This window comes from Callospermophilus lateralis, chromosome 9 (genome assembly GCF_048772815.1).
Source record: "Callospermophilus lateralis isolate mCalLat2 chromosome 9, mCalLat2.hap1, whole genome shotgun sequence".
Classification (NCBI taxonomy): domain Eukaryota; kingdom Metazoa; phylum Chordata; class Mammalia; order Rodentia; family Sciuridae; genus Callospermophilus; species Callospermophilus lateralis.
The window spans coordinates 101,533,502-101,548,283 of record NC_135313.1 but is presented as its reverse complement, the minus strand read 5'-3'; the positions used below and the strand labels follow the sequence as shown (position 1 = coordinate 101,548,283).

Here is a 14,782-nt window from a genome sequence, read left to right as displayed (position 1 = left end):
TACCAAGGGAACTCACATTAGATTTAAAATTGTGAATATTCACTATATTGAGCACCTTTTTTTTTTTTCTTACACGAAATACCTTCTCTTAGAATGGCATATTTAGTTAAACTATTCTTGGTAACCTCATTTACAATCAAAAGATGAGCCAAGAGAGCACAGATACAGACTTAGTATCATAGATTAAAAATGATAGTGAACCAGGCATGGTGGTGCATGCCTGTAATCCCAGCAACATTGGAGGCTGAGGCAGGAGGGTCACAAGTTAGAGACCAGCCTCAGAAACTTGACAAGACCCTATGCAAATTAGTGAGACCGTATTTCAAAATAAAAAGGGCTAGGAATGAGGCTCAATGGTAAAGTGCCTCTGTATTAAATCTCCAGTGCCAAAAACAAACACAAAGAGATAATGAAGAACCATAGGCATTTTAAGGGATGAAACAGAGCACAGCAGTCTAGTTAAATTAAGTTTGGTGGAAAACTTCATAACCCATAACATTTGAAATGGGTTGATCTTTCTTTGTTCCATAAGGGATTCAACCTAGGGCCTCAGGAATGTTCGGCAATACAGTCTACCAATTAGCTATACTTCCAGCCTCATTTTTACTTTCATACTAATCAAAGAAAGGGGCGATGTGGTCATTCTGTTTTAAAAGCAGGAAGGTATATTATAAATTTGGTGGTTGTTTGTTAGTTTTGGAGATTGAGTCCTGGGGTGTTCTACCACTGACATATACCCCCAGCCCATATTACTTTGAGACAGTATCTCATCAGATTGCCAAAGCTGGTATCGAACTTACAGTCTTCCTGCCTTAGTCTCCCTTGTTGCTGGCATTACAGTGAGCACCGTCATGCCCAGATGACATTGAATTATTTTAAAAATTTTTGCTGGTGTGGTGGCACTTACCTGTAATCCCAGCAGCTTGGGATGCTGAAGCAGCAAGATTTCAAGTTCGAGGCCCCTCAGCAACTTGGTGAGACCCAAAGGCTAAAGGTATAACTCAGTGGTAAAGCACCCCTAGATTCAATCCCTGGTGCAAATAGACAGATAGATAGACAGACAGACAGACAGACAGACAGATAGATAGATAGATAGATAAATGGTCAATGTAAAAACATAAATTTTATCTTTAACACCTCATTTTCTCATAATGCAACTGATATATTTTGACCAGATTATTCAATGTTTGTAACATTTCTTCTTTGAGGCATCCCTTTTTAATTATGTTCAGGCATTCAAAAAATGTTTTATTTAGAATTTTTTCCATAAGCAATCTTTGTTCCTCTTCTTTTGCCATGGTAGTGTGACAGGACCCAAATGATTTTTCATTTTGAACTTAGGCTTAGGCTGGGTAACTACTGAGTTAGGATGGCTCTTCATCACTTTTGCTTTACCAGTTTTCCAATCACTCAGATAAGCTTTTCTCTTTTCTGCAGTTTCTCTGGACTGAGCTGATTCTCTCAACAATTGCTTTTGTTCTAGTATGTCTTTACTGGTGTATTTTTTTTTTAGCTTTTCTATCAGTTCGATATTAGACGATGAAGCAGGCCTGGCTACAATTTCAGATGCTATGGTAATGCCTTATTTCTTTTTATGTTCTGAGAACTGGTTTGACACTAGAGAAAATCATTTTTGACTGTAATAATTCTTTTTCATGAGGCCCTTTTTGAATTTTAACGCTAGCAGGGATTCTGCTGGTTCCTTACTTCATGGTATCCTGGGTATTATTATGGTGACTTCTAATAGGATGTCACATACATTGTGTGTTCTGGGATGTAGTGCTTACAAATTTAATGGTAGCATTCATACTGGAGGCTCCTCTTTCACTTCCCATTACTGGTGTTTACGGGCTGAGGCTTTGTGGCTTCAGAGAGAGTAGTTGAAAATCTGTGTAGTTGCACAACTCTTTGACTTGTAGAGGTTTTCTAAATGAATTAATCTTAGACTGTATAGTTTGGCCAAGATAAGATCCTAGTACAAGTTTCTTGGGTGTATAACATCTTGCTTTGGTTTCTCTGCAGTCATTTGTTACTTTTTATTATTGCTTTTAGGGTGAAATACCTGGCTTTTAATGTCTTATTTTGACTTTGGGGATCACCTTAATTTGTAATAACTGCAGAGTTTGTCATCCTCAAAATTATGTTTCAGTTGCAGTAGTAGAATTGGTTAACTCATTAAAAGGTTTTAAAGAAATACAGTTTTTTTACATTATTGTATTTTTTTATTTTGATTGATTGAATGTGGTACTGGGATTTGAACCCTGGGGCACTGTGCCCCTGAGCTATAACCTATCCCCTTTATTTTTATTTTAAGACAGGGTTTTTCGAAGTTACCCAGTCTGGGATCAAGCTTGTGATCCTCTTGTCTTAGCCTCCAAAGTAGCCAAGATTACAGACCTGTACTACTATATCCAGCTCATTGTTATATTACTGTTGCTCTTTTGATATTTTTTTCCTTTTTCTTGCTCCCCACCCTGCCTTTACACTAGTGGGCTAAGGATTGAACCAAAGGGTGCTCTACCACTGAACTATATCACCAGCCCTTTTTAAAAATATATATATGTATATTTAGTTGTAGATGGACACAATACCTTTATTTTATTTATTTATTTTAATTTTTTTGTTGTTGTAAATGGGCACAATATATTTATTTTTATGTGGTGCTGAGGATCTAATCCAGCAACTCGCGTGTGCTAGGCTTGCACTCTACTGCTGAGCCAGAACCCCAGCCTCATCTCCAGTCCTTTTAATTTATTGAGACATAAATTACTTAGGCTGACCCTGAACTTGGGATCCTTCTGCCTCAACCTGTCGTATCACTGGGATTAGAGGCATGCTTCTTTTGATATTTTCTTTTTTACCCATTTTTGTTTAAGTTTCAGAATTTTTGTCCCTTCTTGGACCTGGTCCTCAGATGTCATTATTCTCTGTCCTCTACTGGATATCTGATTTTTCTGTTTGTATGCAAAATGTTTTTTGTTTTTGTTTTGTTAACAAATGTTCCTTGAGCTTTTGTCGTCTTTGCTCTCTGAACATGGTCCAGGCCTTCTGACTCAGGAGCAGCTACAGGTCCATTGGACACAGTTAGGGTGCTTATTGTAACCTGGGGTTGGGGATACATCTCCACCTTAAACTACTTGGATTCTCTCAGGCCATCACTGCCACACAACACACGCATCATTTCTAAAGTTCATTTCTACATCACGTTGCACCTGATTGATATATAAATTCAACTCCTTAATTTAGTATTTAGTCCATCAATTTAATATACTAATGATATCCTCACATTAATGTTCAATACCTTAATTTATTGGCTTATATAATACAGAGAGTTTCTGTATATGTGCGAAAATGAATTTATAAAAAGTAGAAGATGTACCATTGTACTGTCATGTATAACTAATTAAAACAAATAAAAAAATTAATATTTAAAAAAGTAGAATATGTACAAGACACAGATAGGTAAGAAGATTCATTAATTGTTGAGAAAGAGAAAGGAGTACAAGATATAGTGAATGTGAACAGCTTAAAGTGACACATAGAAGAGATGAATGGTCAGCAATGCTGTTGTAGGTACTCTAGAAAAACATGACTAGATATCTGAGCCATCGTTATCCTTAGACTGGGCCAACCAGAGAACACTAGCTAAGCTATCAAGGCCTTGGTAACTTACATCTTGGGTAAAACATTTTGATGGTTTGTATATATTATGAGTAATGAATGAGTAGGACAGATATACATACCATTAATGAGTTAGCAAAGGATAGGATTGATGGAAATTTATTGTTTTATTATGTTAAAAATAAAATTTTAAACTTTTGGGTTTTTTTAAATAATCATTTTCTTCTTTTAAAATTTAAAAAGTATAAAGTAAAATTTCTTTTTTTTTTTCCTCCCCTATATTGAATTCAGGGATGCTCTACCACTGAGCTACATCTCCAGCACCCCTGCACCATTTTTTTTAAAAGACAGTGTCTCAGCCAGGAGGTGGTGGCAAATGCCTATAATCCCAGTGGCTTGGGAGACTGAGATGGGAGGACAGAGTTCAAGCCATCCTCAGCAAGCAGGGCTGGGGATGTGGCTCAGTAGTCAAGTGCCCCTGAGTTCAGTCCCCAGTACCAAAAAAAAAAAAAAAAAAAAAAGCCAAAAGACAGGTTCTTGCTTAGTTGCCCAAGCTGACCTCAAATTTGCAATCCTCCTTGCCTCAGTCGCTCTAGTTGCTGGAATTATGGGTGGGGGGCACCACACCCAGCTAAAGTATAAATATTGAGTCCTAACCAAATTATTTTAATCCTCTCTCTCTCTCTCTCTCTCTCTCTCTCTCTCTCTCTCTCTCGTTGCTTTTTTGTTTTGAGACATTGAGAATAGGGTCTTGCCCATGCTGCCCTCAGTAAACTCTTGATTCTCTTCTTTAGCCTCCCAAATCACTGGGATTATAAACATGTACCACTACACACAATTTATTTTCTTTCTTTCTTTTTTTTTTTTAGGTACTGGGGATTGAACCCCCAGGGGTTCTCTACCCACTAAGCTACAATCCCTTTTATTTTGAGATAGGATCTTGTTATAAATTGCTGAGACTGGACTCAAACTTGCAATCTTGTTTCAGCTTCCTGAGAGGTTGGGATTATAGGTGTACACCACCACATCTGACTTTTTTGCAGAGCCTGTTTTAGAAAAACAAAACGCACACAATTGAATATTTTCACATATATAGATTATGAGCCCCCCAAATCATTTGCCCCCTCAAAATTCCTTTCTTTTGCTTTCTGTCTAAAGTGCAGAAGTATATTCAGAAGAGAGTATAACCATGCAGTGTTTTTTCTTCCTCTCCTTAGTTCACAGAATTTAAAATGATTGAAGCTTTCTCATAGGACATGAGGCAAAAGTTTATGTGTTTGTATTCAATTTTGAATTTATAACATTGCATGTGAAATTTGACCAGTTTTAACCTGAATACTAATGAGTTCCAAGAAGATAAGTGTTACCACGCTGCAAAGAAAAGACCACTGACTCCAATTTAAATCAAATTAAAGCAAGTTTGTAATTCCTACCGGCCGGGGCTGTCTCTCCCGAAACCCGTGGGAATAGAAGACAGCCCTGCAGCTCTCAAGGAGTGCAGCTTTATGGCACAGAAAGTTGCAAAAAAGGGGAGGTGTCTTGAGAACTTACAGAAAACAAGATTTTGACAAGCATAACACAAAGGCAGGCAGTAGGTTTAATGGTCCAACACTTAGGGAGTAAATTTAGATCCCACTATCAGAATTTATGAGGTGCCACTAGAGTTTCAGAGAGAATCATTATCTGTAAGTTCTCAAGACACCTCCCCTAATTATAATAATACATTGATTGCTTACAGTTGTCTTTTACATAAATTATCTGTTCTACTTAGAAGAACTCAAAGAAGTAGGAAAGATATATAATATCCATTGTATAGATGAGAAGCCACACTTAAAGCATTTATCCCAGTTTACGGAACAGAAATTTAAGCCTTCTCTACCTAAACTATTGAGAACTTTTTACCCCAAACAAGACTTTGGTTTTTTTCTTTTGTTTTTTGCAATTTAGAAAAAAATTCTTTGTTGTGTGAATTCCGTAGATTTTACTTTCACCATTGGCTAAAAGTGAAAAAAAAAAAATTCAGACAATGTTGGATTAAGCAGGAAGCTTTTTAGCATATAATGGTTTTTGAGATCTTACACTTTTTTTTAAGTTGACAGATGAAATTGTAATGAAGTAGATCTTGAGATCATCTTACCAATTCTGTCATTTTTAAGTGGAGTATAGGATGTTGGTTATACTGTGTAGAATAGTCACCATTTATACATTGGTGTAACAGAGACCATAGTTTACGATTTTCTTCTCTTTAACAGAAAATTAGACTGTTTTAGTTTGTAGTTTTATGAGATATAAATAATTATCTTCAATTAATTTTTAACAACTTAACAGATGTTTATTGTAATAAATTTACACCACAAATACTAGTACACAATATTTAACAATGAAGCCAGGGTATTTGTATAAAAATAATCACAGAGCATGTGAATTGCATGATTAAAATTTTATTTTTTATTAGGAAGCAAATTGCTAAAGGCAGCAACAGAGAACTGCTTTGACTGCAAAATAAGTTGCTTTAATTGCTGATCTTAAAATATTTTCTGAGAAATTAAAGCTCAATGGACTGAAGTAGGCAAGTTTTTGCCCCCATGTTGATTGACAGTTTTAACATTTTTTTTGCTTCTGTGTGACAAGATATTGCCCTGTCACCAGCACTTAAACATGAAATTTTCATTATTTGTTCTCTACTTAACAGTTTACAAAATGTCAGTTTAAGATAAGCCAGTCACTTATGGTAAAACAAAAACAACCCAATATGAAATATGAATGTTTGGAACACTCTTAGAATTATATTCCTATCTCCCTTTCTCTTTATACATTTTTAGTTGTAGATGTACACAATTTTTTTAAATTTATTTTTTAATGTGATGCTAAGGATTGAACCCAATGCCTCATGCATCAAGGCAAGCAAGCACTCAACCACTGATCCACAACCCTAGCCCTCCCCTTTCTCTTAACATGTGAAAGTTAACTACCTATGTACAAATTTTACCATAAGATTTTATATACAGTAAATCTTGTGCAGTATGTTTCAAGCTCTGACTTCCCATCCCTTGGATCATTAACAGTTAAAATAAATATGGATGTATTAAATCCCTAATCTCTACTATATACCTTCTTCTCATTAAAATATTAAAATTTATTTATTAAAATTTAAGATATTACCGTTTATAACCTTGATTGGTTTGGGGTTTGGAGATTGAACCCAGGTCTGCTCTTTACCACTGAGCTATACCTCAGCCTCAGAATTATTTAAAATAGTCAGGTTCAGGATATGCTTTTTTAAGTCCCAAGAGTTCTGCTGAGGCCTCACGTAAAGGCAGATAGGAGGGGTGCTTAGCCTTTTATAAGTTGTCTTCTGAGAAACATTCCATTTGAAGAAAATATTTCACTGCTACAAAAAGTTTAGAAACTTCTGCTTTAAAAAGAACTTTTCAGCTGGGCACAGTGGCACATACATGTAGTCAACTTGGGAGATTGAAGGAGCAGCAGGTTCAAAGCCAGCCTTGGCAACACTCTGTCTCAGAATGATTTTTTTTTTAAATAATGGTTGGCCTTGTAGCTTAGTGTAGAAGGATTAACTAGCATTTACTAGGCCCTGTGTTCAGTCCCCAATCTCTTCTCCCACCACACACACATTAAAATTAAATTGTTGTTTTAAAAAAAGAGAACTTATCTGCTGCTTTTTACAGTTAGTTTCTTTGAGGTGCAATTATGTAGAAGAGCGCAAGTGGCTAGGCACAGTACATGCACACCTGTAATGCCAGGGGCTCAGGAGGCTGAGGCAGGAGGATCTCAAGTTCAAAGCCAGCCTCAGCAATGTAGTGAGGCCCTATACAACTTAGTGAGACCCTGTCTCAAAATAAAAAAGCCTGGAGGTATGGCTCACTGGTTGAGCGCCCCTGAGTTTAATCCCTGGTACCCAAAAAAGATAAAAGAAAAAGCACAAGCTCTGGATTCAGACAGGATTTAAACTAGGTTACATCACTTCTAATTATGTGACCTTTAATGAGTTATTTTATCTCCGGAAACCTCAATTTTCTCACATGTTGAAAACCAAGATGATAACAGTGTCTACCTCATAGAGCTGCTCTTAGCATATAAATAACTTTCTTCAGTTAATATTTAGGTATATATATACTGAAAACTTTTGCTTCTCTTGTCTATAATTTATTTGTCTGCATGTTTTGAAGTGCGATTATCTGATTAAATACAGTAAGGAATTCCACAAATTCTCAATGTTTCCTTAGGTCTCTAATCACAAGACTTTATGAAGACTTCATAATCCTCAAGTGTTAAATCCATTTCCCTAAACCATTGTTTCCTGGACCAAACATTCTAGAATTACACCTATTGAATACCCACAGTTTTGTCCATCCTCATGAAATCCCTTTGTTAGACTGCAAAGCTTTGCTTCTCCTCTGCTGCCTCTCAGCTACTGGCACTGATGAGTTCCTTCTGCAGCCAGCTTTACCCAATTCCTATTCCAGTCTTGATCAATAAAGTCTTGCAATATATTATGAACCATGCAAATTCTTGGCTGGTTTAGGATAAGAAAATAAAAGAACCAACGAGAGTATGGATAAAACGAGATATCAAGCAGTGGAGGCTCAAAGGTGACTTAGAAGCTATATTTTCAATAGCAAAATTAATTGTAGGTGTCTAGGTTGCTCTAGCTGTAGTTTGCTTACCTGCCTCCCATCTCTGGCTGGTCTCTATGACTTGTATTTCACAGCTAAGGTCAGGGACTTTGAATTTGGTTGAAACTAAGAATCTCAAGTCTAGGAGCCTTATTCTAGAATAGATTCTTAGTGATAAAATAATATAATAGCATCAGTTTTATTGTGTATTAATCATATCCCTGAAAATGTATGTGTATTTTTATATGCACTTTTTAAATTTCCTTGAGCATTAATTAGTAATCTACTGAAAGTTTTTACTTTTACAGTATAAATTAGCCAAAAAGTTCAAAGCTTGAATTTTAAACCAGAATTCTTTATCTAATGTAATATAAATAAAGTATAAGTCATGTCAAATCCCAGTGAAGACTAGGATGACTCTGACTATAGTTAAATGAGACGTGATCTTCTGGTGCATATATCTCCAAAAAAAGTAGTAGTTTCAAAACGAGACATCATTCCTGGCAAGTTTGTATTAGCGTCTCCCAAGAAATGAACTTTTTGTTTCCTAGTCTTAAATTTTAAGAGCTTTATGCTGCTTCTATATTAGATAGGTATGTACAATTGAAGCTTGAGCACTAATTTTTTTTTTAAATTCACAACTTTAAAGGTCTGTCTTGCTAATTTGTCTTTCTTAAAATAAACTAAAATAATAATTTCAGGATTTCATTTCTTTCTAACTTCCTATATGAAACAATTTTTAATTGTGAGCTTTAAAAACAGATAGATGATGGCCTCCATTAGTAAGACTCCAGCCACAGTCCTGATCCTGGCTTCTTTCTTTGGTTTCTCTTGTCCAAGGCCCGTCCAAACTACCTGTCAGTAGATGATAACCTTTTTAAATTATAGGGCCCTTTCTTCAAGATACCAGCTATTATTTCTGATGCGGCTGTGTTTCACTGTGCTGCTTGCTTATTCTCTCCCACGTATGTAGGGCCTCTGCATTCTGTTATACTTGCCAGATATTTGTATGTATGTATACATAGAAACCAGATCTTTTTAAAGAACTAGTCTTATTTTCATGGTATTATTTTTAACTGTATTATAATTCCTAATCATAATGCATGGTTCTCAGTAATAGGTTACATGTGATAGCTATACATTAGATATGAAGAAGAAAATTATCCCTCATTAAGATAAATTAATATGTTTGGAATGTGTTTTAAAAATATAATTGATAATTTTTGCTCAATATATGAATTTTAAGAGTCTGATCACCTTGATTAATTTTATAGATTTTAAGTGTGTATGGGTATGTGAAAGTGTGTGTGTACATGTGTGTATATAGAGTTTTGACTGCTAAGTTGGAAACATAGAAGGGGGAAATAATTACCAAGATTTCTGGCAGAGCACATAATTAGAGTATAAGAGCTCCCCAGCCTGTCAGAAGCAGTTATTTGAAGAGCTTATCTGTCACTCTGAGAAGTTACTTTTACATAAGACAGAAGGCAGGTAGCCTATATCCTGAAACAGTTTTACTTTTCTTTCTTCTGCTACCTTTGTGTGGACTACAGACATCCAACCCAGGTATATACATGGACTCCCTTCTTGTCTCTGTCTTCCTCCTGTTCAAAAGTTAGGGAGAGGTTGTGCTCAAACACCCAGTGAAGTCTGGCAACTAAGACAGGGTGGGGACTCAAGTGGATTGGAGTACCCATCCCCCATCAAAAAGTAGCTGCTATCACTTGACTGTATCTACTCTTTGACAATTGGTAGTAGAGACCCATTCCTTCCAAAGCTTACAGATTTTTCAATCTGAAAATCCAGATTTGTATTGTATATAATTATTTTTACAATTTATTTATTAGATTTGTATATAAATTTTTAAAATATAGTCTTTGATTCACATTGTTTTTACAAAGACAATGGATGGCCATAATTGGTTTACAAGCCATGAATTTATAACCACTGTTCTAGGACAATGATTTTTAATTAGAAGTACACAGTAAAAATCACCTCTGAAACTTCTTTGACAATATGTGCCTAAACTCTTAACCTCAGAAACACAGATTTAACTGCTTAAGCTAAAAACCATTATATCAGTGTTATCTCTCTGGAGTATAACTGAGCAATGCTATGATTATGCCTATACCCATGAGGTTTGGCTGACTTAGATATTATACAGTAGATCAGGCTTGGGTTTGTCCTGTTATATATTTTGGTACTATATTTAGACCGTTAGACCAAGAATAAATGAAGTTATTCCTGCATTTCCATCTGATCCCAACCTGGTACCTTCTCCACTCAGTTTTCTGGATAAATGCATCCTGAGTATGATAGTTGTTTGTACAATCAGTGGGGGTGGGAAGCTTCTAATCGTCTGACCTAAATGATTATACTTAGACCTAAGTTAGATTGGAGACCTATTGTTCATTGGATATGGAGTCCAGTAACTTCTGGTTTTTGATAAGTTTGGGAGACTTTATTCACTGACTTTTAGAAATCTTGAGTTCTGTCAAAGGATGTCCATTTTGGTCTTTTGTAATCCATTTAGGAGACCCTGGTGGAAGTCTGTATTCTAGATCCTGGAAACATTTCGTTGGAGTAGCAACATTTAAATATATTGTCCAAGAGGCTTAGGTTCTTGGCAGTGGAAAGTAGTAGAACAAAAACCTGCTATGTTTTGGACCTGGGATCCCTGCCTAAAAGCAGGTGTCAGTGAAGCTTTTGCTGAAAAGAAGGGTGTGTTTGTGTTTGTGTGTGTGCTGATGAGTCATAGACCTATCAGAATTTAGAACATTTGTGCCCTGAGATACTGGTATGCAAATGTCCAGGCCAATTGGGCACTATTGTTTACTTACTGAGTGGTTATATTTTATCAAACTAGAAAATTTCAGAACTCTTTTCCTTAGGAGAAATACACCCCACACCCAAAAAAGCAAATTCCCTGGAAAACCATGTAATGACATCATTCATTGTTAATCCCCATATCTACCAGGTTTCTAGTAGCCAACCTCTAAACAAGTTCTCACATACTCTAACAGAGAATATATCCAAGGATCACTCTGTCAGTGACCTTTCTATTATCTTGGGCTAAATTATGCTGTGCTTGCAAATGAGTCAAATTTACAGGGACTTAAAGAACAATAAACACTATTTCTCTCTTACGTTTGTGACTGCTTCACAGTATCTTCATGCTAGGTCTTAGGGTGACAGTAGTCCCTGTTTGAATGTGACCAGTCTCATGGCCAAGGGAAGGAAAGAAGCATAAGGAATCGTGTGTTTTTTAAAGCTCCCTTCCAGAAGTAACACTTACTAGACTGGGGGTGTAGCTTAGTGGTAAAGCCCTTGCCTGGCTTGTGCAAGGCCCTGAATTTGATCCCCAACTGAAGAAAAAAAAATTATACGTATCACTTCTATCTATACCTCAGTGGCCAAAGCAAGTCACATGGCCAAACCTGATGTGAAGCCAGGTGAGTGTAAGGAATATTTTGAAAAATGATAAAATCTAACACAGTTTTACTTTCTCAAGACTTTAAGGCCTAGTGTTAGGCATCTGTTGTCAGTCAACAAAACTGAGTAGATACTAAGTGAAGTATGTATCTGAATTCCACAGCCACAGCCATGTGGCTTGATATACAGATATACAGAGATAAAACTCTTACCTGTCCTTAGGCATTGAGATCATAATCCTTATGTTTCCCCAGAGGGCCTCCTGCCATCTCAGAGGTAGATGATAACCTCAGTGGTGGTCAGTGCTCTTGTGGAGAACTATTTTTCCCTTTCCTCTTCTTTTATATCTTCCAAACTCAATATCTATAGTGTCCACTTCCAAGGGAAACAAAACCTCTGGTTCCCCCTTCTGGCCTTTGTGGAAAACTCAGATAGTATTATATATACTGTGATTGTTCTTAACATCTACAATTTCTACCTTGAAATTTCTCCTGTAATATCTAGTTTTTTCTATCAATTCCTGCTGCCACAAGTTGAGGGTTATGCTCCCTAACGTTAATTGTATTTTTGCTTTCTTACCTTAAATTATGTATCTGACACTTATTTCATCCAGTTTTATCTCTTCAGTGATGATCTCTGTCCTATTATAATCTTGTTACATTATTAAGTTACATTCCTTGAATCATGTTAAAGAAAATAGGCCAGCTACGTGCAGTGGTGCATACCTGTAATCCCAACAATTCAGAGAGCTGAGGGAAGATGACTGTAAGTTTGAGGCCAACCTGGACAACCTAGCTAGATCCTGACTCAAAATAAAAAGGGCCAGGGGTGTAACTCAGTTGTAGAGCACCTCTGGCTTCAAAAAAAAAAAAAAAAGAATAGGCCAAATATTTCAGTTGTTTTGTGTGTGGCACAGCCCACTTCTCAGGTTTGGTTTCTCTTTGCCTACCTTATTCTCTGACTAACCATGACTACACTGAAAACCTTAAAATATATATATTTTAGAAAGTTATGTGAAATGCTAAAACAAAATAACATATCTTCATAGGAATATTTTTGAAGTACATTTTATCATAATTATTTACTGATTTGGAAAAGAAATTAACTTTTCTACTTTGAAGGTAAAGTTTTTATTAAAAGTGGTACTGGGCTGGAATTGTGGCTCAGTGGTAGAGCGCTCACCTAGTAAGGGCGAGACGGGGTTCGATCCTCAGCACCACATTAAAAAAAAAAAAAAGGCATTGTGTTGTGTCCATCTATACCTAAAAAAATAAAATAAAATAAAAAATATTTATTTATAAAAAATAATAAAAGTGGTACTTTCAGATAATTATGGTATTTAAAGCCTGTCTCCGTAAATATTTGAGTTATTTGACTTGAACGTTTAAAAAAATATATTTTTAAAAAATAATTGTGTGAGACAACTTCTAAAATATTTTTCCCTTTTTTTTCCTAGATCACAAGAAACACCTGAAGATGGGCAACCCCCAGCTTTACCACCTAAACAATCTAAGAAAAATAGTTGGAACCAAATTCAATACTCACATTCTCAGCAAGATCTGGAAAATCATACTAATGAAGCATTTGATATACCATCTTCCCCTGAAAAATCTACTGTAAGAAGCTTCTTTACATATTCTCACTTTTCTTTCAATTTCTCAAATCCAAAATTGAGTTTCTTTTGTACTTTAGCATGTTTTAACTATAAATTTTATTATAGTACCTCGTCTTTTTCATCATATTCTTTAGTCATAAATTATGCTTTACAAATTTTCTTTTTTCCCCTAGGCATAGAGGTGTATACCTATGATCCCAAGGCTTCAGGAGGCTGAGGCAAGAGAATTGCAAATTCTAGGCCAGCCTGAGTAATTTAAAGAGACCCTGTCTCAAAATAAAATAGAATCAGGGCCAGACGTGGTGGCACATGCCTGTAAACCCGGTGATTTTAGAGGCTGAGGCAGGAGGAGCCTCAGCAACTTAGTGAGACCCTGTCTCAAAATAAAAAAGGGATGTGGCTCAGTGGTTATGTGCCCCTGGGTTCATTCCCTAGTGTAAAAAAAGAAAGAAAGAAAGAAAGAAAGAAAGAAAATTCCTTTTTCTTTGGGGGTGGCTGGCTAATGCAAAACATATCTACACTTGCAGAACAAATGTTAATAATTCATTAATTACCACTAATTTTACTACATAATTACTTAGAGCAGAGACTTTATCTTTTTCATCATCTTTTGAAATTGAGTACAGGTTTTTAGAAGTATTTTAGTGCTTTTGCCTTAGAGAATATGCTTTTACCACAATAAAATGGTGAGTTGGTAGAATACCCTGGTTTATGAATTTTCATTTCTTTTTCAAGTAGATTTAAATAATCCATAAGTGAGATTGTCAGTATATTTTGAGGAAATACTGTGCTCCTGAAGAAATTTAAAAACAGATAACTATTGGTGTGTTTCAGGAAACTTAAGAGACATCAAGGAATGGAATAAGATGTAAAGAAGGAAAGGACCACAGCAGATATTGGCATGTATGCCAAAAACCTGCAGTGGCCATTACACTCATTGCTCTATTGTTTCTTCAACCATACATCGCCTCTCACATTATCTGAAGTTGAAATTGAAAGGCAACCATTCTCTTATCCCACACTTACTGCTCCAATATCATGGATATAAAAAATAGATGAGAATCCTTACAAAAACTAAAAAAGTGGGCAAGGGTTGTAGCTCAGGGGTAGAGCACATACCTAGCATGTGTGAGGCACCAGGTTCGATTCTTATCACCACATAAAAATAAGTAAATAAAAATAAAAAAGAACTCTAGTACTACCTCTGTGGTCACTTGCATATCATTTATTCATGCATTCATTCATGGTCATTGAGTTCTTGCTGAATGCTGGGCACTTTGATGGTAGGAGATATGCAAGGACAAATAAAACATGGTCCCTGCTGTGACATAATTTATAATCTAGATTGTTTCTTTCTTTTTTTTTGTACCAGGAATTGAACCCATGTGCACTTAACCACTAAGCTACATCCTAGCCTCTTTTTTTAATTTTTAAATTTAGAGATAGAGTCTCACTAAGTTGCTTAGGGCCTCACTAA

General features: G+C 35.9%; 1 protein-coding gene and 1 pseudogene across 4 annotated transcripts in view; one reads left to right on the top strand and one right to left on the bottom strand.

Moving 5' to 3' along the window:
* Positions 1 to 14,782, top strand: part of Ptpn4 (protein tyrosine phosphatase non-receptor type 4) — a 180,840-nt gene that overhangs the window by 127,286 nt on the left and 38,772 nt on the right. For all 4 annotated transcript variants that reach the window (XM_076866759.2, XM_076866757.2, XM_076866758.2 and 1 more), the window contains one exon: positions 13,147 to 13,306. In XM_076866759.2, the coding sequence (XP_076722874.1) occupies positions 13,147 to 13,306 (160 nt within the window). The remainder of the gene's footprint in view (positions 1 to 13,146; positions 13,307 to 14,782) is intronic.
* Positions 1,131 to 5,770, bottom strand: LOC143407203 (cytoskeleton-associated protein 2-like; annotated as a pseudogene).